This window comes from Dendropsophus ebraccatus, chromosome 3, assembly GCF_027789765.1.
Source record: "Dendropsophus ebraccatus isolate aDenEbr1 chromosome 3, aDenEbr1.pat, whole genome shotgun sequence".
Classification (NCBI taxonomy): Eukaryota; Metazoa; Chordata; class Amphibia; order Anura; family Hylidae; genus Dendropsophus; species Dendropsophus ebraccatus.
The window spans coordinates 117,607,005-117,634,008 of NC_091456.1; the positions used below are offsets into that span (position 1 = coordinate 117,607,005).

The 27,004-nt window shown below is 46.5% G+C and overlaps 1 protein-coding gene across 2 annotated transcripts in view; it reads left to right on the plus strand.

The window, feature by feature from the left end:
* SH3GL1 (SH3 domain containing GRB2 like 1, endophilin A2) overlaps positions 1–27,004 on the plus strand; it is a 247,184-nt gene that overhangs the window by 116,304 nt on the left and 103,876 nt on the right. For both annotated transcript variants that reach the window (XM_069962566.1, XM_069962567.1), the window contains exon 4: positions 17,308–17,451. In XM_069962566.1, coding sequence (XP_069818667.1) covers positions 17,308–17,451 — 144 coding nt within the window. The remainder of the gene's footprint in view (positions 1–17,307; positions 17,452–27,004) is intronic.

Sequence of the window (27,004 nt, forward strand, 5' to 3'; positions counted from 1 at the left end):
ACTTCCGGGTTCTGCGTCGTCTAACGTCAGAATTCGTCGGGCGGCTTCAGCAGCTTCATTTTACTGCCCCCTAGTGGCTCTATAAATGCGACATGGCCCTTGAAATCCATTCCAGTGAAATTCAGCTTCCAAAAGCCAATTGGCACTCCTTCACTTTAGAGGCTCGTCCTGCGCCCGCTTGGCACTTTATGTCCACATGTGGGATATTTCTGTACTCGAGAGAAACTGCGCTACACGCTTTGTGTTTTTTTTTTTTCCTTTTATCCCCTTGTAAAAATGAAAAATTAAAGGCTAGAACAATGTTATAGTGTAGAAAATACATTTTTCTTTTTTCACGCCACATTGTTCTGAAAATCTGTGAAGCACCTGTGGGGTCCAGATGCTCACCGCACCCCTTGTTACATTTCGTTGAGGGGTGAGGTTTTCTAAATGGTGTCCCTTTAGGGGTGTTTTTTATGTTTTGGCACCCCAAAGCCTCCGCCAGCCTGAAGTGGTACAGTCAAAAATGACCAAATATAACAGAGGCATTAAAATTCACTAGACGCTCCTTTTATATCTGAGACCTGTGGTTGCGTCATATAGCGTAATAGGGCCACATATGGGGTATTTGCAGAAACGGGGCAATCAATATTGGGGTGCATTTCTCTGGTAGTAGGTTTATAATTATGAAAAATATTGGATTACAATAAAATCTCTGCAGAGAAAATTAAAATTTTAAAATTTCTTACACACTTAACTTTTATTTCTGTGACTCTCCTAAAGGGTTAAAAAACTTTCTGGATGTGCTTTTGCAGAGTTTGGTGGGTGCAGTTTCTGAAATGGGGTGCTTTGTGGGGCTTTATAACATACAGTCCCCTCAAATACACTTTAAACCTGAACAGGTCCCTAAAAATATCTGATTTTGAAATTTTACTGAAAATTTGGAAAATTGCTGCTAATGTTTTAAGCTTTCTATTGTCTAAAAAAAAATGAAAGATAGTTTAATAAATGCTGCCAACATAAAGTAGACATGTTGCTAATGCTATTTAATATATAATTTATGTGGCATAACCATTTTCTGTATGAGCAGTATAAGTTTGAAAGTTGGAAAAATGCATTTTTTCACAATTTTTCACATTATTTTGGCTTTTTTCATAAAGATTCTTTATAAGTATCGATTCCAATTTACCAGAAATGTAAAGTACCATATGTCACGAGAAAACAAACTCCGAATCAACCGGATAGGTAAAAGCATCCCAAAGTTAATAATAACTAAAGTGACATAGGTCATATTCATAAAATTTGTCTCTGTCCTTAAGGCCATTTCAGGCTTTGTCCTCAAGGGGTTAAGGGACCTGACCCGAGGCACCCCCCCCCCCTCTCAATTTCCTCTGAATCTCTAAGAACTCACAATACCTGTGGCTGTGGATAACAAGATAGATATTTTGTTTACAGTAGAAAACCAAAGCAGGTTGAGCCAGTGATGGCCCAATACAACAAGATGAGGCAGATACTTGTCAGTTGGCTCTGATGTGCAGTGTATGCTGGGAAATGTAGATTCATGGCTGGTGCCATCTTGGATATAGACTGGCTTTTCAAAAAACGTTTAGCTCAGGAACGGCAGCAGATAGAAAGGTAGGATAAGGCTCAAAATACTTAGGGGGACTTGGAAGTGTAAGACCAGCTAGGTTTGGGAGCATTTAAGTTTTTAGCTCTTGGCTGGAATACCCCTTTAACGACCAAGGCTGTAAATGTACACCCTGGCGTTGTTACGGGCGTTTAGAGGGGGGCTGCGTGGTGACCCCGCTCTGAACCACTGTGATCTGGGGTGCTTTCTGCAGCCTGGGACCGCAGCAATTAGCGGTCACGGTTCGATCGCTGTGCCTGCTATTTAGACATTTAGATGCAGCTGTCAAAGTTGACAGCTGCATCTAAATGCCTGTTTCCCCCCTCGTCTCCACGACAGCACACCTGAGACTGCCTCCTCCTGATCAGGGACAGGAAAAACACCAGAGAGATTAAAAACCCCACCCCTTCCTCCAAACACCAGTGTCTTTTTTCCTGTCCCTTTCAGGAGCAGGAGTCAGAGGTGCTAGGGCTCTGCGGGGTCCTGGCTGCTTTTTTTACTCACTGCAGTGGTGGGAATCGGGCGAGAATGGAGTCCTTCCCCTTCCACTGGCTGGCCCACCGCTTGCTCGGGAGCTGAGTTGCAGCTCTCCAGCTTTATCGATTGCGTCCCCTGCAGACTGCCTTGGGCTGGATCCAGGGGACACCCGCACCGGCTACGGCATCCGGCATAGGCGCCACTCCTAATCGGGCTAAGGCCCATTTGCCGGGTACTAGTGACGCATCCACGCCGGCCGCGGGCGTCACTTCCGGTACGCGGCCGAAACCGGAAGTGCGGCCTTCCAAGGCCGGCACCGGAAGTTCAGCCTTCCAAGGCCGGCACAGATTACTTCCGGGTTCGGAGCTGGGGGCTGCATCCCGGATGACGCAGGGCGCTTATTTTGGCGCCGAATTCAAACAGCAAGTGTTCTATCCAGGTAGACTCAGCTCCAGTCCCACTGTGACAAGAAGCAGTCTATCTTACAGCACTAAGAGCCCCTATATACTGCTTGTGTTGGGTCTACTTCCTGCAGCAGCTAGGCAGCAAGATGAGTTCTCCTGCCACTTCAGCTTCTGACAGGGAATCACCAGTCCGGATCGTGAGTATGGCCGCAGCAAGCCTTACTGCTGATATATGGTATTATATATGCTCATCCTTCTCCTCCTATTTTATAGGATGACAAGGATTCAAATGCACAAAAGCCTATTGTTTCCTCAAGGAAGTGTGCAGTATGTGGTACAGACTTGGATCCTGTGGGCAATAATCCTCTGTGTAGCAGATGCTCTGCCTCAGTTATTTGAAAATGAATCTCCAAGTTTAATGCAAGATATAAAGAGCTTGATTCGCAATGAGATTCGTTCAGCACTTGCTTCTAAACCGGGTCCATCTGCCACAAAACATTCCACTCCTCCTAAAAGGAAACGTGTGAAACCTATTATTTCTGATTCTGAGGATGAAGATATTAATCTCGCTATAAAGTGTATAATTCTGACCGTGACAATCCTACTCTCTTTTTTTGAATCAGAATAATTTTTATTGAAAAAAAAAAACTTTTTCACAATACAAAAGTTATTCCACACAATCACAAAAAACCCCGGAGAGCATACGCTCCAATCACCCCCTCCCTCCCCCCCCCCAAACCGCCCAATTCCACACATTATGTAAACATAAACCAAGTGCAACTTTCCGAGAACCTTATGTGCCCATGCACGCCATGAATGTTCTTGAGCTGTCATTCACAAAGAGATTCACAAAGAGGACAGGTATAAAAGTCTCTAAACACAAATGTACAGAACGCCCACTGACCGGCGGTGAATACATGACAGCGATATATACCACTTCTCCCATCTACACGCTATTCACTGCAACCTACGTGCGGGACCCTGGGGACGCCAGCTCAGGTACAGCCATCCACCTACCCCAAATTTTTTCAAACTTTTTACTAGCTTTCCGCTTCTCATATGCGTATTTTTCTATACCAATTAACCAGTTAACTTTTGTCACAAATTCCGATACCGAGGGAGGGGCCCCATCGAGCCAGTGTTGGGCAATAAGCTTACGTGCCATAAACAGGATGCGAGCTACTGCAGTCTGTTCCCCCACATTCAATGCCAGATCCTCCACATAGCCCAATATATACACCAGCGGAGATTGTTGTAAATCTACTGAATAGGCTTTATGTATGGCCGAAGCCACCCCTCCCCAATACCGGAATAGCTTGGGGCAGCGCCAAAACATATGTAAAAGACCCCCTTCATGGACATGGCACCTGGGACACATGGGCGTATCCCTGACATTAATACGGAAGAGGAATTGTGGCGTGCGATATACTCGGTGCAAGAGGTATAGGTGTGAGAGTCGGTGATGCTCCCCCAGGGACAGCTTAGGTATCATTTCCAGTATTTCTTTCCATTGACCTTCTTCTATAGGGCCAACATCCGCCTCCCATTTTTCCCGCAATGTAAGTGGGTACCTATCTAAATACTTGGAGATAATGTGACGGTATAAGCAGGAAATAAGTCCTTTAGTGGAATCCGATTCCCCAACAATATTCATAGGCGGCAGATATTGAACCCCCGACATTAGAACCTCCCCCTCCGCTTCACATGCATGACGTAATTGTAGGTATTTATAAAATTGAGTATGGGGTAGAACAAATTGGCTCTGTAACTGATCAAAACGCTTCAACTGCCCTCCATCATATAACTGCATTATTTTCCGGATCCCGGCATCTCTCCAGGTGGCAAATCCCTCCAGGAAGTGTAAATCCCCTAGCCACGGAATGTCCCAGATGGAAGTGTACGGTGTATACCCCGTGATACCATATAGATCTAAGTTTCCACCACATCTTATGGATGAGCAATAATGTTGGTATTTGTGGGGAGAGTAATAGTATCCTTTTGGCCTCCAGAGTTTCAAACAGGTAGTCAGAGTGTAGGTGATACCCAATCAATACCTTATTTTGGTCCCCTCCGTCATCCAACTCCCATCCCTTCAGGTGTTGTAATTGAGCTGCCAAGAAGTACATGGCAGCATTAGGAATCGCCAAACCCCCGTCAGTCTTGGATCGCTGTAGTGTGTCTAATTTAATGCGTGGATGCTGGGATCCCCAAATCAGGGCGCGAAAAATAGCATGTATCTTATGGAAAAGACGAGATGGAAGCCACACAGGAGAGTTATGTAAAATGTATAGCAATTGCGGCATCCAAATCATCTTCACCAAGTTCGCCCTACCCACCACAGACAGGGGCAATTTGCGCCAAACAGCTAGCTTTTGCTGAAATTTACATATCAGGGGTGTCATATTCAATTTTTCATAGGCCCTAACATCCCTAGAAACAATAACACCCAGGTATTTAAAGGTGCTGACACACCTCAGTGGGATGGCAGGACCCAGCTGTAAACTGTCCTCTGAGTCTATGGGCATAATAACTGATTTGTCCCAGTTCACAGTAAGACCTGAATAAGTCCCGAATTCATTTATTATGGACATCGCAGTAGAAAGGGAGGAGGAAGAGTCACTGAGGTACAACAATAAATCATCAGCGTATAACGCCAGTTTGTCCTCCCTCGATCCCCTCCTAAAGCCAGTCACTCCAGGGTGCGAGCGCAATAGGGAGGCCAGGGGTTCTATAGCCAGCGCAAACAGTAGCGGGGAGATCGGGCAGCCCTGCCGTGTCCCCCGGTGAAGCGGGAAAGCCGGTGACAGCCCTCCATTTATTCGCAGGCGCGCCATTGGGGCCGAATACAGTAATTGTATAGCTGATAGGAAAACCGGTCCAAATCCCATCCTCTGCAACACCGCTCAAAGATATGGCCATTCGACGCTGTCAAACGCTTTGACAGCGTCCAATGAACAAATCACCCTAGACCCCGGGTTCTCCACTGGTAACTGTAAGTTAAGATGCAGCCTATGTATATTCAAGGCCGTAGATCTGGCAGGGATGAACCCCGTCTGATCAGGATGTATCAGAGACGAGATAATTCCCGAGAGACGGGTGGCCAGGGCTTTAGCTATAATTTTGATATCCACCGGGAGGAGGGAGATGGGTCTATAGGAGTCTGGTACAAGAGGATCCTTCCCGGGTTTCGGCAAGACTACTATTATCGCCTCCTGCATCGACTCGGGTAAAGTGCCCGACTCCATGGAGGCATTCCATAGTTCCAGCAATTTAGGGAGTAGGGGCTTCCCCACAAGTTTATACAATTCTGCCGGGAACCCATCTGCTCCGGGGGCTTTATAATTATGCAAAGAAGCTGCTGCAGCTTCCAGGTCCTCTAGGGACAATGGGGCGTCTAGGAAGTCCCGTTGTTCCAGTGTGAGAATTGGTAAGGATATGCCAGCTAAAAATTGCATAAGTTGGGTCGGTGTCACCTCTAAATGGGAAGAGTAGAGTGTCAGATAATAGCGTCGGAATACCTCCAGTATGTCCTGTAGTGTCGTCACCTCTACCCCCTCCTAGTTCTGGATACTAGTGATGTAGGTGGCGTCCCTTTGGGCATTGGCTACCACTGCTAGGATGTGTCCCGCCTTCTCCCCCTCCACAAAAAAGGAATGTTTGGCAAATGTACGTTTCTGGGCTGCAGATTCCAAGTCGAATATGTTAAGCGCCGTATGGGCAGCTCGGAGTCTCTGAGCCGTAGCCGCAGTTGGTTGTAAAATATGCTGTTCCTCCCGTTCCCTCAGACCCTTCAGAAGGTCCTGACGTAACTGCCCCCTCCTCCTCTTTGTCCCCGTAATACGCTGGATAAAATGTCCCCGGAGATATGCCTTCATGGCATCCCATTCCACCCGGAGAGATACCGAGCCCCCATTTAAAGCAAAATACTCCTCCACCACCGGTACCACAGTAGCCGGATCTAGGACTGTCAGCCAGTGCGATTCAGTCTCCACAGACTCCTCCCGACCGCCCCAGATCCAGGGTGTGTCATTTGAAGTTTCAAGGGCGAGTGATCCGAGAGGGCCCTGGGGAGATAATCCACGCAGATTATTTGATTTAACAGTGAGGCAGAGCATATAGCTAGATCTATTCTGGACAGGGAGTGATGTGTGGAAGAGTAACAGGAGTAACTCCGCTCACCCGGATGCTTAAGACGCCAAACATCTAAGAGGGACAGTTCCACCAGCATTCTCCCCAAGGGAGTAGTAGAGGCCCCCGGGCTCACAGAACCCATACTACATTTATCCATCGAGGGGTCAATCACCATATTAAAGTCTCCCACTATCAAGATAGGTGCATCCGGGTGCGCGGCGCCAAACTCCATCACCCTATTCAACACCGTGCAACCGTACGGGGGAGGAACATATACAGTACTTAAAATGCATCTAATTCCATAGATAACACAGTATAAACAGACATATCTGCCATTCTGATCAATTTTACTGTCTATGCATGTGAAGGGAATATCCTTGTGAACCAATATGCTCACCCCTCTAGAGTATTGAGTGTACACAGAGTGGTAACTCCACCCCACCCAAGCCCGCTTCAGATGCTGCATGGTGTCAGCAGTTAGATGCGTTTCCTGAACACACAGCACCACAGGATGATGCTGCCGCAGGGAATCAAAATTTGCATACCGTTTATCCGCATCCCCCAGGCCCCGCACATTCCAAGAGATCACCGTAAACCTACTAACCATATTCACCCTTTAACATAGAAATAGGACGGTAGTACTGTACAGTAGGCATAGCATTAATCCTATAATACACATTCCATTGCAAGTAATGAAGCTCATAAAATGTAGAGAAAAACAGCCACTGGGTGGCAGTAGCGCATAGGTCTCGGAGCACAACAAACAAAGTGAAAGAATTAAGGCACCTTGTGGAATCAGAAAAAGAAAAACAGAGGGAAAAAAAGCGCCCCCCAATAAAACATAACCATGTATACAGGAACAAAAGGGTCTGCTTCCAAAAAATCTGCAGACCGGGGCACCAGTCCTCCATAGCCACAGGACAGTGAACAGTCAGTCAGCTATGATGCTGAATATAGAGAGCAGAACAGGTCCCACTTGAAACAGGAGAAATGAAATCCTGCGGGCCAGCAGGAGCAAACAAATAGCAGAAAATACTTGTACGTCAATACTTATCAGACACTCGGGGGTCCTCCGAGGGCACCAATCTTAAGGCGAGGCAATGTTGTCCGGGTTTCAGGCTGGCGCATCTCGATTGCGAGGGCTGCGCCTTCCACGAAGATGCTGTTCCTACTGATCCACCCAACGCATCGCATCTCTTGGGGAGGTGAAGAAATGAGTATCCCCTGCCGCAACAACCCGTAACTTGGCAGGGTATAGCATAGCATAAGGTACTTGCAGGGTACGCAGCCTCCTTTTCACCTCAATAAACTGGGCACGCTGTTTTTGAACTTCCGCAGTGTGGTCAGGAAAGAAGGAGACTTTACTGCCGTTAATAGCTGCGTCCGGAGAATTCCGTGCCGCTCTCAATATGGTGTCACGGTCCCGATAATGAAGCAATTTCACTAGGACAGCCCGAGGTGGAGACCCAGGCGGGAGGGGTCGCATAGGTACTCTGTGAGCCCTCTCCACCGCATACATTGGGGACAGAGTATCCTTCCCAAATACCTCAGCAAGCCACGTTTCAAAATATTCCGTGGGATTTGTGCCCTCAACTCTCTCTGGCACTCCCACAAGCCTCACATTATTCCTTCTCAGACGATTCTCCAAGTCATCAGTTTTCAGTAGTAATTGAGAAATTAGCTGATCATGTTTTCGGGAAGTGGATGCAATGGGCGCGATTTTGTCCTCCAGATCTCCCACCCTGTGTTCCACCTCGGTGGTCCTGTCACTGACTTTACGTAAATCCTGGCGGAGGAACCCCACTTCACCCTGCAGGCTGCCAATTTGTTGTGTAAGAGTGGATATGGCAGTATTGCATTTAGAAATAGAGGAATTGCATTGTGCTACAGCGTGGAGAATGTCCCTCAGTGTGGGCTCCTGAGCACTGGCTGTCTCTGTGCATAGAGATAGAGCACTGCACTGCTTTGCAGCTCCTGCCAGGGAATCAGAGCTCTCCTCCCTCTCCTCTCCTCTGCAGCCCTCCACAACAGCAGCTCCTAATGGGGCATTTTCTATGGGGCACTCCTCAATGTCCTCCCCCTCCTCATGCTCATATCGGACACAGTTGTGGGTCATCCGGGGGGTCGGCGGCTTCTGGAATTCGGCCAGCCTAGCAGCCGTCCCTGTTGTGAGCAGCCGAGTGGAGCGCTGTGCGTGAGGCGGCGGGTCGGCGCCATCTTGGATCTCACGGCCGCCCGCTCCCGCCGTCGATTTAGCCTTCTTGGACGTCCCTCCGGCCATAATTTCGGCACCGGATCGGTCTCCGGGGATCTGTGCACCCCTGGGAGAGTTGCTGGGGAGTTTGGTGGCCCGCAGGAGGATATAGACGCCGGTAAGCAGCGGGACCCGCCGGAGCTCTCAGGTCACACGTCTGCTCACATGCCCGGCCAGGCTCCGCCCCCCGACAATCCTACTCTCTGATGGAAGAAGGGGAGTGTGTGGAGGAGGAACCTAGTGTCCCCAGGAAATATTTATTTAATCCAGAGGACACTCAGGAATTAATCAAAGCAATTAGAGGTACCCTCAATATTACAGAGGCGGAAAAGCCAAAAACTATTCAAGATCAAATATTTGGTGGTCTTGCTTCCAGTAAACCTATTACCTTCCCAGTACATAAAAATATTCATACTATGATTAAATCTGAGTGGGCTAAGCCAGAAAAAAGCTGCGTCCTTCCCAAAGGATTAAAAAAGACGTTACCCCTTTGAAGAAAAGGACAGTACAGACTGGGATACAGTACCAATGATTGATATTTCAGTGGCTAAGGTTGCGAAAAACACCTCTATTACATTTGAGGATGCTACCCAGCTGCGGGATCCCATGGATCGCAAAGCTGAGAGTCTCCTAAAAAAGACTTTGGAAGTAGTAACAACTATGCTAAGGCCAAATGTTGCATCTACTTGCGTAGCCAGAACCTTGAATGTATGGCTGGACCAGCTAGAGATACATCTCCAGGGCAAAACTCCTAGAGCTAAAATATTAGTCCCTACCAGTCCTTAAAATGGCTACTAGTTTTCTGGCTGATGCATCAGCAGAAGTTAAGATGTCGGCCAGAGCTTCTGCTCTTGCTAACTCTGCTAGAAGGGTTGTATGACTGAAATCCTGGACTGGGGACATGGCTTCTAAGAATAATTTATGTTCCCTCCCGTTCCATGGTCAGTATGTCTTTGGTCCAGACTTAGACAAGATTCTGGAAAAAGCGGGGGATAGAAAGAAATTTTTTTCTACAGATAAGCCTAAATCTACTAAATCGTCCTTTCGTGGCCAATCACGATCAGACCAGTCCCAAAAAAGTAGCAAGGGTAAAACAGGCCGTTGGTCCTAAAATAAAGGGGGAAAAGGAAAAAACTTTATCTTTAACCCCAACCAAGATAAATCCACTACCAAACAATGACGCCAGACAGGTGGGGGGGGGGGGGGAGACTTCGTCACTTCGGCCCTATATGGAGTGCTCTAATCCCAAATACCTGGATAACCCAAATAATCAACCAAGGTTTTATAATAGAGTTCAACTCTTTCCCCCCCCCCCCCCCTCGTTTTGTGGTAACAACTCAGGGCCATCAGACTCAGAATCAGATACTGGAGTGCTTTCAGGATCTTATCCGACTAGGCACAATTTGTCCCGTTCCAAAGAACCAAATAGGTCAGGGTCACTACTCCCGTCTGTTCTCAATCCAAAAACCAATTGGGAAATCACGCACGATTATCAATCTAAAGCCACTGAACAGGTTCAAAATGGAAACGGTGAAAACAGCAACGATAGACCTAAAGGATGCCTACAGCAACGATAGACCTAAAGGATGCCTACTACCATCTGCCCATACATCCGACATCCCAACAGTATCTCAGATTTGCAATAAAGGTCAACAAACAGATTTTTCACTACCAGTTTGTGTGTCTACCATTTGGTCTCTCCTCTGCTCCCAGAATCTTCTCAAAAGTCATGATAGAAGTGATGGCGATTGTCAGAGAGGAAGCGATTGTAATCATCCCATACCTAGACGACATACTGTGATCGCCGACTCGAAACCTATCTTACAATCTCACCTGCAGAGAACCATACACCTTCTTCAATCTCTGGGGTGGATCCTAAATATGGACAAGTCTAATCTAATACCCAGTCACGAAAAAGTCTTCCTGGGGACCCTTAAAATTAAAATTCCCATCTTCAGATGTCCTTCCTGCCAGCAGAGTAACAATCAAACCTTCAAAATCTAATAAAGTTTGTATCTCGGAAAACTTGCCAGATACGTCTAGCCATGTGAGTTCTGGGTCACCTGACTGTATCCAGTCAGTGGCATGGGTGCAGTTCCACTCAAGGCCACTCTAAAAACTAATCCTGTGCAAGTGGGACAAGAAACAGACGTCCTTCGACAAAATAATTTGTCTCCCAAAGGACACAAAGTTGTCTCTTCATTGGTGGATTCTAAAGAAAAATCTAGAAAAGGGAGTGCACTGGCATCAAACCAACCTTATCGAGATAACAACCGATGCAAGTGCGGCGGGTTGGAGAAGCTCATCTTCCAGGTCTATCGCTTCAAGTAATATGGAGTCAGTCGATTCCAAAAAGATCCTCAAACTTCAGGGAACTAATGGCGGCATGGAAGGCACTAAATGCATCAGAGCAGCTCACAAAAAATCATCGTGTTCTGATACATTCCGACAATGTGACGACTGTGGCGTTCATTCAGCATCAAGGAGGACCTCGTCACAGTGCACTCCAGGATCTAGCGCAAAAAATATTCGGGTGGGCAGAAAAAAAAAACTAATATCCCTCAAGTCAGTTCACCTGAAAGGGTCTTGGAACCTGGAAGCGGACTTCCTAAGTCGTCACACCATAGACCCAGGGAAGTGGTCCCTAGCCCCTTGGGCCTTCGACATGATAAAGGAAAGATGGGGGGCTACTGTACTCGACCTGTTTGTAACAAAGAAAAATTAAAAGGTAAAACAGTTCTACTCCCTCAATCCAAGGGACTCTCCAGCAGGGATAGATGTGCTAACTCAACAGTGGCCGCAGGGACTTCTATATGCATTCCCTCCGATTCCGCTAATATCCCGAGTACTAGCAAAGTTCAGAAGCCAAAAGACCACGCTGATACTGGTAGTACCAGCCTGGCCAAAAAGGGTGTGGTATCCTCTTCTAAAAAGCCTAGCAATAGAGGACCCCATATTGTTCCCAGCAAAGCAAGACCTTCTCATGCAAGACCCGGTCCATCATCCCACAGTCCAAAGGATGCACCTATCTGCATGGATACTGAAAAATCCATACTAAGAACGAAGGGATTCTCCCTGAAGGTTATTGATACGCTTCTCCTCAGCCGCAAAGACTCTACCAAGAAAATCTATTTAAAAATCTGGAAAAAATATTCTTCATGGTGTGGTCCAAAACTCTCACTTGACTATCCAGATATCCCACTCATTCTGGACTTCCTCCAATCAGGCTTGGATCTTGGTCTTGCCCCAAGTACCTTGAATGTGCAAGTATCTGCTCTAAGTGCCCTATACGATATTAAGCTGTGTGACATCTCCTGGGTAACTAGATTTCTGAGGGCGGCAGAATGCATCAGACCCAGAATCAGAAACCTTCATCCCCCATGGCATCTCAATACGGTTCTGTCCTGTCTATCTAGCCCCCCTTTCGAACCAATAAATTCCATTTCACTTAGACAACTTACCTTAAAGGGGTTGTCCGGCGCAAAAAAATTATTCACAGAATAACACACATTACAAAGTTATAAAACTTTGTAATGTATGTTATGTCTGTGAATGGCCCCCTTCCCCGTGTCCCACCACCCCCACCCGTGTACCCGGAAGTGTGGTGCGCTATACTCACCTGTCACGTGCCGACCACGGTCTCCGATCCTCAGCAGTGATGTCTTCTTCGGGCGGCCGGCGGATCTTCCCGAGTGCCGGCCGCCCTCTGCAGCGTCATCCGAAGCTCAGCCGCGATTGGCTGAGCATAACTGTGCTCAGCCAATCGCAGCTGAGCAGCTGATGACGTGGCCGCGGCATCAGCCGCTCAGCCGCGATTGACTCCCTGCCCCTGCATTAAAAGTAGTTGTTCTTCAAAATACTGCCACTGGGGGAAAGGCCTATCTCCGAACTAGACATGGCGTGAGGCTGCTTTAAATGGCCGTATGATTAATTGTGCTGTGTAAAGGCTCTGCATACAATCCCTGATCTCGCTAATTGGCACACTTGTTTATGCCTGCGGACATCTGAAATTTTTTAATTTAAAAACACCTGAAGACTTGTAGAGAAGGGCATTACTGTGAGAGCAGGAAGCATATAGCCTTCCATCCTGTCTTGGCAAATATAAATAAATTTAAAAAATTACTGTATTATCCGGTGTATGAGGCGACAGAACATATAATACGACCCCTGACTTATAAGAAGATTGTCAGGGTTTCGCCTTATACATCGAAAAATGTCAACCCCTGCCTGACTGCAGCCCTGCTTAAGTCATGCAGGGGTTAACTATAGCTAATTTAAAAAAACAAACACACATTTAACCCACCTGGGACCTGTTCCCGGCATCGGCGCGCCTCCAATACCGTTCCAGGTGCAGGCAGTGTGACGTACACTAACTGCGCCGGAGACTGAGATCGCCGAACCTCTCCCAGGCAACCAAGCATTTAATCGGAGACGCTCGGCTGCCGGGAGTGCATCGGGAGAATGAGAGAGGCCGAGCCTCTCCAATGAGACGCTCACCGGGAGAGGTTCGGCGATCTCCGGCGCAGGTAGTGTACAATGCCAATGCCGGGAACGGGCCCCAGGTGAGTTAAATGTTTGTTTGTTTTTTTTATATTGGTCGCCCCATATGGTGGGGATGAGGCCATTTTAGTACACCCAAAGAACAGTCACCTGTTGAAACACTCTGGAATCCAAGCCTGCATATATCCTGCTTTGTAACTGCAATTTTGACTAAGGGTAAATTCACACAGGCAGATCTGCCGGGAGTCTCACACATGAAATGCGCAGCTAATCTGCAATACATGTATTATTATTCTTATTATTATTATTAATATGTGTATTGCAGATTAGCTGTGCATTTTGTGCGTGAGACTCCTGGCAGATCCGCCCGTCTGAATTTACCCTTAAAGGAGAAGTCCGGCGAAAAAAATTTTCCCCCACTTCCTCCCTACATAAAAAGTTATATAAGTTCCTAATGTACACTCATGTCAGATTATGGTCCCTTACCAGACTTTCCCCTGGGTCTCCAGCTGCAGGAAGTGGCTTACTTCCTCATTCTGTGCTGACGTCACGACGAGTGCAGGGTCCCTGCTGCACCTTGGGTCGTGATGTAGGGCTTGCCACGTCACTGTACAGGCGTCCTCTGAGCTCCTGGCACGCCTCCCAGCCTCATGCATATTCATAGAGATGCCTCCTTCCTGTACAGACACTGACTACAACCCGTTCTGTACAGCAATCAGAACGGGATGAGGTGGGGGCTGCTGAGGGGGAGAAAGTACGGCAGACTAGAGCAGCCACACTGAGAACACCTCAGTGTGTGCTGTAATCAGATCGGGAGGAGGTGGGGGCTGTGGGAGAGAGCATGAGACTGGAGCAGGCAGACTGGGAGCTCCGTATGAGCTGTGATACGGACAGAGAAGGTGGGGAGGAGAGAGCATGAGACTGGAGCAGGCAGACTGGGAGCTCCGTATGAGCTGTGATACGGACAGAGAAGGTGGGGAGGAGAGAGCATGAGACTGGAGCAGGCAGACTGGGAGCTCCGTATGAGCTGTGATCAGGACGGGAGGAGGTGGGGGCTGCAGGGGGGGAGGAGAGGGCATGAGATGCTGGAGCAGGCAGGCTAAGAGCTCAGTGTGTCTGCTCTTACCAGAACGCTGATAAGGTGGAGGCTGCAGGAGGAAAGAACATGACAGGCTGTGCAGGCTCACTGAGAGCTCCATGTGTGCTGTGATCAGGACGGGAGGAGGTGGGGGCTGCAGGGGGGACAAAGCATGACAGGCTGTGCAGGTTCACTGAGAAGACAGTGTGAGCAGTGACCAGAAGGGGAGGAGAGGGGGGCTGTGTATACTATGTGGTGATTAGTCAGTGTAATTTACCATTTTGCAAAGCTGCAGATTAGGTGTGCAGACACTAGCAGTGATGCCACAGAGGATGCAGGTGGCAGGAATATAGGCTAAGCACTGGGAGGGTGGTAACATTCAGGGGGTGGGACAAACAGCAAGGTTTGACTGAGTGGGCTGGACAAGGAGGAGAGGGGCGTATACAGTGGGCGTGACAGAGTAACAGAGCTTAGACAGGAAGTGAGGAGACACCAGCTTATAGTCAGAACGGGCGATGTGGGGGTCCGAGAGTGGCGATTCTGGGCTTAAACTGTTACTATACAAAAGGTGTACATGATCTATTGTTTTTTTGGTGATTGTTTTTTTTTTTAACAGACCCCGGAATTCTCCTTTAAGGAAAATTTTACATGCTACTACTTCTATACATGCTGGTATATTATAAAAAGCTTCTTCCTAGTCTACTGGAAATTTTTTTTATAAAAAGTGCCATATCCGGAGTATGTAACATGTAGGGCTATGTTCACGCACAGTACTTTTATATAAAAAAAAAAAAAAAAAAGGGCATTGTTTTCAGTTAAAAGAAAACTTTTCATAAGTTCTTTCTTAAGTTTTTCATATGTTCTTTTCATAATGCAATGATATGCATTGAAGCCGTTGTTTGACAATGTATTGAACAATAGCTGTTTGGCTACAGCCGTTGAAATAATGTTTAAGTCACTTAAAGGGAATGTGTCACAAAGAAAAAAAATTGGAAAGTGTTGAAATTGCATTTGTTTAGTTTTTTTGTTAATTTATGTGTTTTTTATATTTTAGTAAGAAAATATGAAAAATTTACGATGTAATTTTTCATATTTCCCAGTGATGGCCACCAGGGGGAGCTCCAGCAGGAAACTGCTCGTAAAAAGTAACCTGAAATACGGCAGTGCTGAAAAAAGAGGCAGTCTCTGCTCAACTGCTGTGACATCATCACCTCCCCCCTCTTTTCACAGAACAAAGAGGGGAAAGGAGCAGTGCCATTTTGTTGTTGTCTGTATAGCAGTACAGATACAACAAGCGTATCCCCAGCCAACTTCATGATACACCTCAGATCTGTATCCCACTTTTCCAGACATCCAGAGCAGAGCTCAAATGCAGCCAGCTGACAAGCCGACGGCTGTGCGAAGCGAAGCACTTCACTATTACCATTAATTTGCTCCTCCCTGATGTACATGCACACTCATACAGGGAGATCATACATTCACACATGCAGACAGCTCCTACATGCACACTCACACAGACAGCTCATACATGCAGGCTGATACATGCACATTCATATAGACAGTTCATACATGCATATTCATACAGACAGGCAGGTCTTCTGACAGCTGCTCCTGGCGCTCCAAAGCTACTTTTGGATCTCCATCGTCATGCAGCTCCCTGATCAGGCTCCAGTACCTGCTGACCATACCACATACCTCAGCTACTGTAGAATCCCTTACTACATACCGCAGCTGCTGCAGAACCTCCATACTACACCTCAGCTACTGTAGAATCCCTTACTACACACCTCAGCTGCTGCACAACCTCCATACTACACCTCAGCTGCAACAGAACCCCATACTACACCTCAGCTGCTGCAGAACATCTTACCACATACCTCAGCTGCTGCTAATGGTCTGGGAGTTGAAATGAAAATCTTTGTCAGGTCATATATAAAACCCATCTATATCATGTTAGCCTTGTATTACATACTGTATACAGATGCAGTGTAGTAGCCATAGGCAGTGTCCTGACATTGGGAAGGAAGGGGTTAACACAGTGACTGCTTTTAACTTTATTACTCAGTGTGACACTTCTCTGCCTCCTCCACGATCTCTTCAGGCCTGGCTCCCCCTGTCCCAGCATGAAGCACTGTACCTCTGTGCTTCCCCTCTCCTCTCCTCCCGCACGGAGCTAAGTCCCGGCTGCCGGGCTCCTTATCAGTCACAGCCCGAGCAGGAGAAGAGAGCCGGCTGCCTGCTGAGGTCAGTGCTGTCACAGGGCACCTTCTCTGGGGGCTCCACAACTATGGCGTCTGGCTCCCTCTTCAGCTCTGTGTGTGTGAGCTGCGCATGTCAGCTCTCAGCTACATTGTAGCAGACGGGACTGGAGCAGTCCATTGACTCCTATGTACTGAGGGCTGCCATAAAGCAACTGTGTATGTGTCGTGCAGGGAGACATACACAGATGCTATTGCAAATGGCAGCCCCCAGGGCAGCACATTATTATTAATTTTACAAAACAAAAACAGAAATCAAAGTCTAACTATTTTTAAAGATATTAAATGAAACAAATATAATAATAAAAAGGAAAAAAAGTGACACATTCCCTTTAAGACACTATTGTGGGGGCTGGCTCCTGTATGGGACACTACTGTGGGGAGGGGGCTACTGTATGGGATACTAGTACTGTGGGGAGGGGCTGGCTACTGTATGGGACACTACTGTGGGGAGGGAATTTTGTCCCACTGTGTATTAAAGTTTGACAACCCTAGAATCTAGGCCTTTTTTAACGTTATTTGCTTTATTAATATTCCTTGGTTAGACTTGGTATGTTCATTGGTGATTTTAAAAGTTTGTCTATCTTTTCTCTGTTTAGCCTCTCGTGCTAAGCTTTCTATGCTGAACACGGTATCCAAAATTAGAGGGCAAGTAAAAAATCCAGGATATCCTCAACCAGAAGGTCTTCTGGGAGAATGCATGGTACGCTATGGAAAAGAACTTGGAGAAGAATCAAATTTTGGTGAGTTTAATGCCCCCCTTTTGCAACAGTTTGCACTAAAGGGCCTCCTATGCCGCGAATACCCTGATTAGCATATCAATAAAATGAAAGTGTCGCTGTTACACCTTTCAAAATCTAAATCAACAGTAGATGTAAAATAAAGCTAGTTTGCAATTTAAATGCATTATTTTTTGCTATCATGGAAAACAAAGTTTCCTGAAGGCATCTTTTAATCTGGTGCTGGTTAAAAAAAAAAAAAAAAAAAAAAGACTAAACGCATGTACAGTGTGTCACTGCTTATTGTGTCCATCAATCACATGACTGCCTTCTGTGGGCGCTCAGATGACTTGGGAAACACAGGACTTTCTGTGTTTAAAGGGACAGTGTCAAGTTTTTGAATTTTTTTAAATAAATAGTACTAAGAACAAATAAGTTGTATGTTGGATTTTTTTTTCTTTTAACATAGTGCTTGAGTATTTTTAATAACATTTATTTCTGCACAGGGGGCTGCCATGTTTATAGTGTCTGTGTGTGACGTCATTCCACGACACACACACACACAGACACTATACGGCACCTCCAGATCATTAGAGTGAACCGACGGAGTCCGCCTGGTTCACTTGCACTGGAGGCTCTGTCACTGTGTGCTGCGCATGCGCACAGACATGCTCAGCACATAGCATCCTGACACTGTGGGAGGGCTGCATGCCATGTTTGTGAAGCCCGCACCTTTATGATACTAAAGTGTGCGGGCTTTAACATCACAAGCCAAACACTAGCTCCCCCTCCCTCCTCTTCCTCCCCTCCTTCCCGTGCGCCACAGATAAGACCCTTCACATGAGTAGTGACCCCCCCCCCCCCTCCTCCGTGCAGCCCTAGCTGGGAGAAGATCTGTCAGTGAAGGTCCTTACCTCCCGGCAGGAAGATCGGCAGGAGGAGAATGAGAGGCAGGAGAGAGACACTAAGCTCCACCGGAGAGGATGTAAGGAGCGGACACTGCTCCATGCCCCTCCCCCACACTGTGCCTGTCGATGTCACTGCTCCCAGTCCCACTGCTACTACTACACCCATTCTCCCACCCCCTACTGCTACCACTACACCCATCCTCCTGCTGCTACTACTTCACACAGCCCCCTACTGCTACCACTACACCCAGCCTCCTACTACTACACCCAGCCTCCTACTGCTACTACTACACCCAACCCCCTACTGCTACTAATACTACTACACCCAGCCCACTACTACACCCAGCCCCCTACTACTACTACACCCAGCCCCCTACTGCTACTACTGCACCCAGCCTGCTACTGCTACTACTACACCCAGCCACCTACTGCTACCACTACACCCAGCCCCCTACTGCTACTACTACACGCAGCCCCCTACTGCTACTACACCCAGCCCCCTACTGCTACTACTACACCCAGCCCCCTACTGCTACTACTACACCCAGTCTCCTACTGCTACTACTACACCCAGCCTCCTACTGCTACTACTGCACTCAGCCTCCTACTGCTACTAATACCACTACACCCAGCCCCCTACTACTACTACTACACCCAGCCCCCTACTACTACTACTACTACACCCAGTCTCCTACTGCTACTACTACACCCAGCCTCCTACTGCTACTACTGCACTCAGCCTCCTACTGCTACTACTACACTCAGCCTCCTACTGCTACTAATACACCTAGCCCCCTACTGCTACTACTACACCCAGCCACCCACCCCTACTGCTACTACTACACCCAGCCTCCTGCTACTACTACACCCAGCCCTCTACTGTTACTACTACACCCATCCTCCCATTAGAGTGCATGTACGAGCTGCCTGTGTGAGAGTGCATGTACGAGCTGCCTGTATGAGAGTGCATGTACGAGCTGCCTGTATGAGAGTGCATGTATGAGCTGCCTGTATGAGAGTGCATGTACGAGCTGCCTGTATGACACAGACAGCACCAATCACCATTAGTGTCCGGGGAAAAGATGGCGCCGATGCCACCCCCATGATCGCCGTGATAGGCCGGCCAGTACCGGCCGGCCCATCACAGCGATCAAACCGTTAAAAAACAGTATCCCCGGGTTCTGCACCCCCCAGCTAGGTAGCTGAGGGGTGCAGAACAGGTGTGTATAGTGTAGGTGCACTATACTCACCAGATCTGGGCGTCCGGAGCAGCGATCGGGTCCCGCGTGTCCTCGCGTCTTCACTTCCGGATGCGATCGGGTTCGTCGGCAATTTCCGGCTCTTCGGGCTTTTCCGTGGCCCCTATCTTCGGCAGTCTTCGTCAGCTTCTCTGTACTGCCTCCTAGCGGCTGATCAGTGAATATCATTCAGTTGCTTTAGGTTAAAAAAAAAGTTTTGTTTTTTTTTTTGTTTTTTTTTTTACTTTTTATTCGCCCTAATGCCACTGAGTGCTGATCAGCATCGCACGTAAGTGCGCGGCTGATCAGCAACTCCTCCTTTTTGGCGTAGGGGCGTTTTTCCCCCCTATATCCTACCGCCACTGTCTGCTGATAAGTACCGCACACAAGTGCGGCATTTATCAGCAGCTTCTTTCTTGGCGTAGGTATATTTTTTTCTTACTGTCAAAAAAACGTAAAAAACACTACACTACACCACACTACATGAAATAAAGTTTTACACTACACCACTACACATTTACATACCCCATATACTAGTCCCGGTACAAAGATGGCCCCCAGGGTGTTTTCGGTGTCGGACGCATACGTTGTTATTGCCTCCGACACCGAAACAGCCAGTGAGGATGAATGGGGGGGATCCTTCTTTCCTCCATTCATCCTCATCATCCAGTGACGTGTCTGAGGGTAGCGTAGCGTACGCTGCCCCCCAGACACGTCTTTTCCGCCAGTACCGTCCCAATAAGAGATGACGGTATGGCGTGAAATTCTCCAAACTCTGTGAGAGTACCTAAGGGTACACTTACAGATTTAGGGTACGTGCACACTGCGGAATGGCGAAGGATAACCCTTTGTGCATTCCGCAGCTGGCACCCACCGGCAGACTGATGCAGGCACGCGTCTCCGTCCGTGTCATAGACTCCATTCTATGCACGGGCGGATTCTGTTGTCCGTCCAAAGAATGAACACGTTCATTCTTTGGACAGAGGGCGGAATCCGCCCGTGCATAGAATGGAGTGTGACATGAGCGGAGACGCATGCCCGCATCAGTCTGCCGGTGGGTGCCAGCTGCGGAATGCACAAAGGGTCATCCTTCGCCATTCCGCAGTGTGCACGTACCCTTAGAGTGTATGATGGAAGGGACACACAAATCCAGCCCCCAAATGCCCCCAGATTCCCCCCCCCCCCCATCCTTGGAGTTAGTGGGAAGATCATTCGGGAACTGATCTTCCCACTGCTGGATAAAGGTTACCACCTGGACGGGGATAACTTTTATACCAGCACCCCCTCTTTCGGTCCCTCGCTGCCCGAGCTACTGTAGCTTGCGGCACGATCCGAAACTATCAGAAGCAGTAATAGAGCCCTAATATTTAGCAGCCATGGAGCAGACCCAGCGCTTCTGGATATCAGGGACCCCGTATCGCACCAGGGAAACATTTTCCAGGTGACGTCCCCCACACTGGAAAACAGGAGACCCCAGAAGAAGTGCAGAGTGTGGCGTAACAGAGGGATCAGGAAGGACGCCATTTTCCAGTGTGCCACCTGTCCTGATCACCCCGGCCTCTGCATACTGGATCGCTTCAAGGCGTACCACACGTCACTGGAGTTCTACATTATCTAAATTCTGTTCCTTATTCCTATTTCAGGGGTCACGTTCATCCAGGGATTATTCTGATTGCCATTATGGAGTCGGGAAGGAATTTTTCCCCTGTGATGAAGCTATTGTCGTCTGCCTCACAAGGGTTTTTTGCCTTCCTCTGGATCAACACAGGTTGAATTTGATGGACACCTGTCATTTTCAACCTTATAAACTAATAATTGGCCTAATACCCCCAAATAAATTAGAATTGTCCCAGCTAAATAGGTATGGCCGCCATTCCCATTAGAGGATGCCATGATGCAATTACAAAGCCTCTATGCGTCCAGGACAGTAGAAACCCCCCACAAGTGACCCCATTCTGGAAACTACACCCCATATGGAATCTAACGAGGGGGGCAGCGGGTATATGGCCCCCTGGTGATGGCCACATTTGGGCAGTGAAATTGAAAAAAATTGTATTTTTTATTTTCACGGCACATGTTCTACACATGTGCCCATCACCAGTGGGGTCCATATGCTCACTGTACCTCTTGTTAGATTCCTTATGGGGTGTAGTTTCTAGAATGGGGTCACTTTTTGGGGGTTTCTACTGTCCTGGCAGCACAGGAGCTTTGTAATTGCGACATGGCCTCCATCCTCCATTCCAGCCTCTAAATGGCGCTCTGTCCCTTTGGTCGCTTGCCCTGTGCCCATACAGCAAATTATGTCCACATGTGGGGTATTTTCATACTCGGGGAAAATTAACCTGTATGTTTTGCATTCATTTTCTTTTTTAATCCCTTTGTGGAAATGGAAAAAATCAAGGCTAGACCAACATTTAGTGTAAAAAATGTTTAATTTTTACACTAAATCATTGATCTTGTCTTGATTTTTTCATTTTCACAAGGGGTTAAAAGATAAAAAAAAACACAATGTGTACAGCGATTTCCCCTGAGTACGGAAATACCCCACATGTGGACGTAAAGCACCATGCGGGTGCAGGGTAAGCCTCCAAAGGGAAGGAGCGCCATTTGGCTTTTGGAGGCTGGATTTGGCTGGAATGGATTTCGAGGGGCCATGTTGCATTTAAAAGGCCCCTGTGTTGCCAAGACAGTTGAAATCCCCCACACGTGACCCCATTATGGAAACTACACCCCTCAGGGAATGTAACAAGGGATGTAGTGAGCATATGGACCCCACTGGTGACGGGTACAAATGTGGGACAATGTGGCGTGAAAATGAAATATTACATTTTTTACACTATAATGTTGGTCTAGCCTTGAATTTTTCATTTTCACAAGGGGTTAAAAGAGAAAAAAGGCCACAAAATGTGTAGAGCAATTTCCCCCAAGTCCGTAACTACCCCACATGTGGACATAAACCGCAATGTGGATGCAGGGCAAGCCTCCGAAGGGAAGGAGCGCCATTTGGATTTTAGAGGTTGGATTTGGCCAGAATGGATGATGAACGCCATGTCGCATTTACAGAGCCCTCATGCTGCCAAAACACTGGAAACCCCCCACAAGTGACCCCGTTCTGAAAACTACACCCCTCAAGGAATCTAACAAGGGGTGCAGTGAGGATATGTACCCCTGGATGACTGGCACATATGTGCCGTGAAAGTGAAAAAATGAAAATTTTCACTTTCACGTCACATTTTTCTACATTTGTGCCCGTCACCAGTGGGGTCCATATGCTCACTGCACCCCTTATTAGATTCCTTGAGGGGTGTAGTTTCCAGAATGGGGTCACTTGTCGGGGGTTTCCAGTGTTTTGGCAGCACGAGGGCTCTGTAAATGCGACGTGGCCCTTGAAATCCATTCCAGTGAAATCCAGCTTCCAAAAGCCAATTGGCGCTCCTTCCCTTTGGAGGCTTGTCCTGCGCCCGCTTGGCACTTTATGTCCACATGTGGGGTATTTCCGTACTCGGGAGAAACTGCGCTACACGTTTTGTGTTTTTTTTTTCCTTTCATCCTTTTGTGAAAATGAAAAATTGAAGGCTAGAACAACGTTTTAGGGTAAAAAATAAATTTTTCTTTTTTCACGCCATATTGTTAGGAAAATCTGTGAAACACCTGTGGGGTCCAGATGCTCACCACACCCCTTGTTATATTACTTGAGGGGTCTAGTTTTCAAAATGGTGTCTCTTTAGGGGTGTTTTTTAGGTTTTGGCACCCCAGAGCCTCTGCCAACCTGAAGTGGTACAGTCAGAAATGACCAAATATAACGGAGCCATTGAAATTCACTAGGCGCTCCTTTATATCTGAGGCTTGCGGTTGCGTCAAATAGCGCAATAGGGCCACAAATGGGGTATTTCTATAAACTGCAGAAACGGGGCAATCAATATTGGGGTGCATTTCTCTGGTAATAAGTTTATAAATATGAAAAATATTGGATTACTATAAAATCTCTGCACAGAAAATTTAAATTTTCAAATTTCTTACGCACTTAGCTTTTATTTCTGTGACTCCCCTAAAGGGTTAAAAAACTTTCTGGATGTGCTTTTGCAGAGTTTGGGGGGTGCAGTTTCTGAAATGGCATGCTTTGTGGGTCTTTCTAACATACAGGCCCCTCAAATACACTTCAAACCTGAACAGGTCCCTAAAAATATCTGATTTTGAAATTTTACAGAAAATTTGGAAATTTGCTGCTTATGTTTTACGCTTTCAAAAAAATGAAATATAGTTTAATAAATGCCGCCAACATAAAGTAGACATGTTGCTAATGCTATTTAATATATAATTTATGTGGTATAACCACTTTCAGTGTAAGTAAAAAAGTTTCAAATTTGGAAAAATGCATTTTTTCACAATTTTTCACGTTATTTGGTTTTTTTTTTCATAAAGATTTATTGTAAGTATCGACTCCAATTTACCAGAAATGTAAAGTACAATATGTCACGAGAAAACAGTCTCAGAATCAGCCGGATAGGTAAAAGCATCCCGAAGTTATTAATGAATAAAATGACACTGGTCATATTCATAAAATTTGTCTCTTGTCATTAAGGCCATTTCAGGCTCTGTCCTTAAGGGGTTAAAAACACCCATTAAAAGCAAAAAAAAACGACAAAAACAAAAAATTGGGGAAAACTCAGTACCAATTGAGTGTGGGAATATTTGATGAAACACTACACAAACCTAGTGCTAAGTATATAGCATGGGAACATGATTAAATAAATCTAAAAGTTAGATCACACATGCATAGCACTAGAGTACAAAGAAGTTATTAACCCCTTGCCTCCGCAGCCTGTTTTGGCCTTAATGACCAGGGCTTATTTTTCAAATTTGACCTGTCTCTCTTTATGTAGTTATAACTCTGCGATGCTTTTAACTATCGCGATTATTCTGAAACTGTTTTTTTGTGACATATTCCTCTTTATGTTTGTGGTATACTTTGGTTGATACACTCAGTAGTTTTTTGTAAAAAACACAACATTTGCGCAAAAAAATTGAAAAATGTATGTTTCTTTATCTTCAAGACTCTTTTTTCCTAAGAAAGATAGTCATGCCACATGAACTAATTATTACTGCAACATCTACAACATGTCTGCTTTATAGTGACGTCATTTGGTGAACGTCGTTTTACTTGTTAGGATGTTAGAGGGCTTCGAAATTTTGCAGCTTTTTTTCAAATTTTCAGGAAAATTACAAATTCTGATTTCATTAGGGACCAGTTCAGTTCTGTAGTGGATTTGTTGGGCCTGTATGTTAGTTACCCCCATAAATCCCTCCACTGTAAAAACTGCACCCCTCAAAGTATTCAAAGTAACATTTCACAAGTGTATTAACCCTTTAGGTGTTTTGCAGAAATTTAAGCAAGTTGGAGGGGAAATTTAACATTTTCATTTTTTTGTCAGATATTCCATTTTAATCCATTTTTTTGCTCTTACACATCAAATAACTGAGAAATGGAACTCACTATTTATTCCCCTCATTCCAGTGTTTCTAGAAATCCACCATATGTGGCCGCAGTGCGTCACCTGACTCAACCACAGGCTGCAGACATGACAGAGACCTGGGGAATTTTGGGGTCTTTTCTTATTTCAGGTTTTTTTGGGCCCTTATATCATGTCACAGAGGCTTTGGCGTGCCAAAATATTTGTGTAAGACAAGTTGACGTTTCCATCGGTACCATTCCGGGGGACATGTGACACCCTCATCATTTTTTTATTAATTTTGTTCTGAGGTGGTACGAATAAAAAACACAATTTTGCAGCAGTTTTTCATTATTTTTTTGTATGCCATTTACTATAAGTTGCATATGACATGTTATCTTTATTCGTCAGGTCGGTACGGTTACAGTGATATCTATTTTATATAGCTTTTGTTATAGTTTATGACATTTATACTATAAATATTATTTGTGTCTTGCATATTGTAAGATCTGTAATATTTAAATTTTTTCACCAATGGAGTTATGAGAGGGCTTTTCTTTTGCGGCATAAGCTGACGCTTTTAGTGGTACACCTTTTGGGTACATGTGACTTTTTGATAGGTTTATTCTTTATTTTTTAGGGGGCGGGATTAACTAAAAATTGTCATTTTTGTTAGTTTTTTATTTATTTTTTTAATGGCGTTAATCTGGTGGAATAATTAATGTAACAGGTTAATAGACGGGGTCATTACGGATGCGTCGATACCAAATATGTGTGTCTTATTTATAGGGGATCATTTATAAAGGGGGGATGTGGAATGTGTATATTTATTTAATTTATATATATATATTTATTTTAATTATTTATTATGTATTTAATTTATTTATTGTAATTAATTATTTCTTTAATTATGTATGTATGTATGTATGTGTTTAGTGTTTTTTTTTTTACTTTCACTTTTTCACATGGGAATGCATTACAGCACATGATCTGTGCTGTAATGCATTATTGAATGATCTGTCAGTATTACACTGACAGATCATTCAAATGATCAGGTCCCTGCCAAAGTGCAGGGGCCTGATCATTAGAAATCATAGCAACCCAGACGCACTGGGAAGCGTCTAGGTTGTTATGGATACCCTCCTGGAGCCGCGCGATTGCTCGCGCGGCTCCGGGTGGGAGAGAATGCAGAGGGAGCCACGGGAGATGGGTGAGCACGGGGAGGGGGCGGCCGCACGGGGGGGGGGAGCACGGGGAGGGGGCGGTCGCACGGGGGGAGCACGGGGAGGGGGCGGCCGCACGGGGGGGGGCGCAGGGGGAGGGGGCGGCTGCATGGGGGGAAACTTAGCAGAAGAGAAGGGAAGCCTGGGGGAGAGCAGCAGCATGTGCCGCAGCCTCCTCCCAGGCACCCGATCTGAAGGGGGGAGGCTCATGATGGGGGAGCACAGGGATCGGGCGGCCACACGGGTGGGTGGGTGGGGGGGGGCTCGGCAGCGGCAGCAGAGAAGGGAAGCCTGGGGGGAGCACAGCAGCATGTGCCGCAGCCTCCTCCCAGGCACCTGATCGGCAGGCAGGAGCATATCTCCCCATAGACGCTGCGGTCGCATCGACCGCGGCGTCTATGGGGTTAACTGCTCCAGGGGAGCGCGGCTCCTCTCTGGGCAGTGGCAGCAGGAGGAGGCTGTGTGACACAGCCTTCTCCTGCTGCCCGATCGCATCTAAGAACAGAGGGGGGAGGCAGAGAAGCCATGACGTCCAGGGACGTCATGATGCATTCTGCAACTGCTTTTCATGACGTCCCTGGACGTCATATTGGGGGAAGGGGTTAATATATATAAAAGGTGAGTGATAAATAATAAATTAAGTAAATATATATTAACAATTGATGGTGCTGCAAGAGACAAGTAAAGTGCGAGTGCTCAAAATATATCAAAGCTATATCACAATAAATCTCAATGGTAAAGAGCTGCCTGTATGAGAG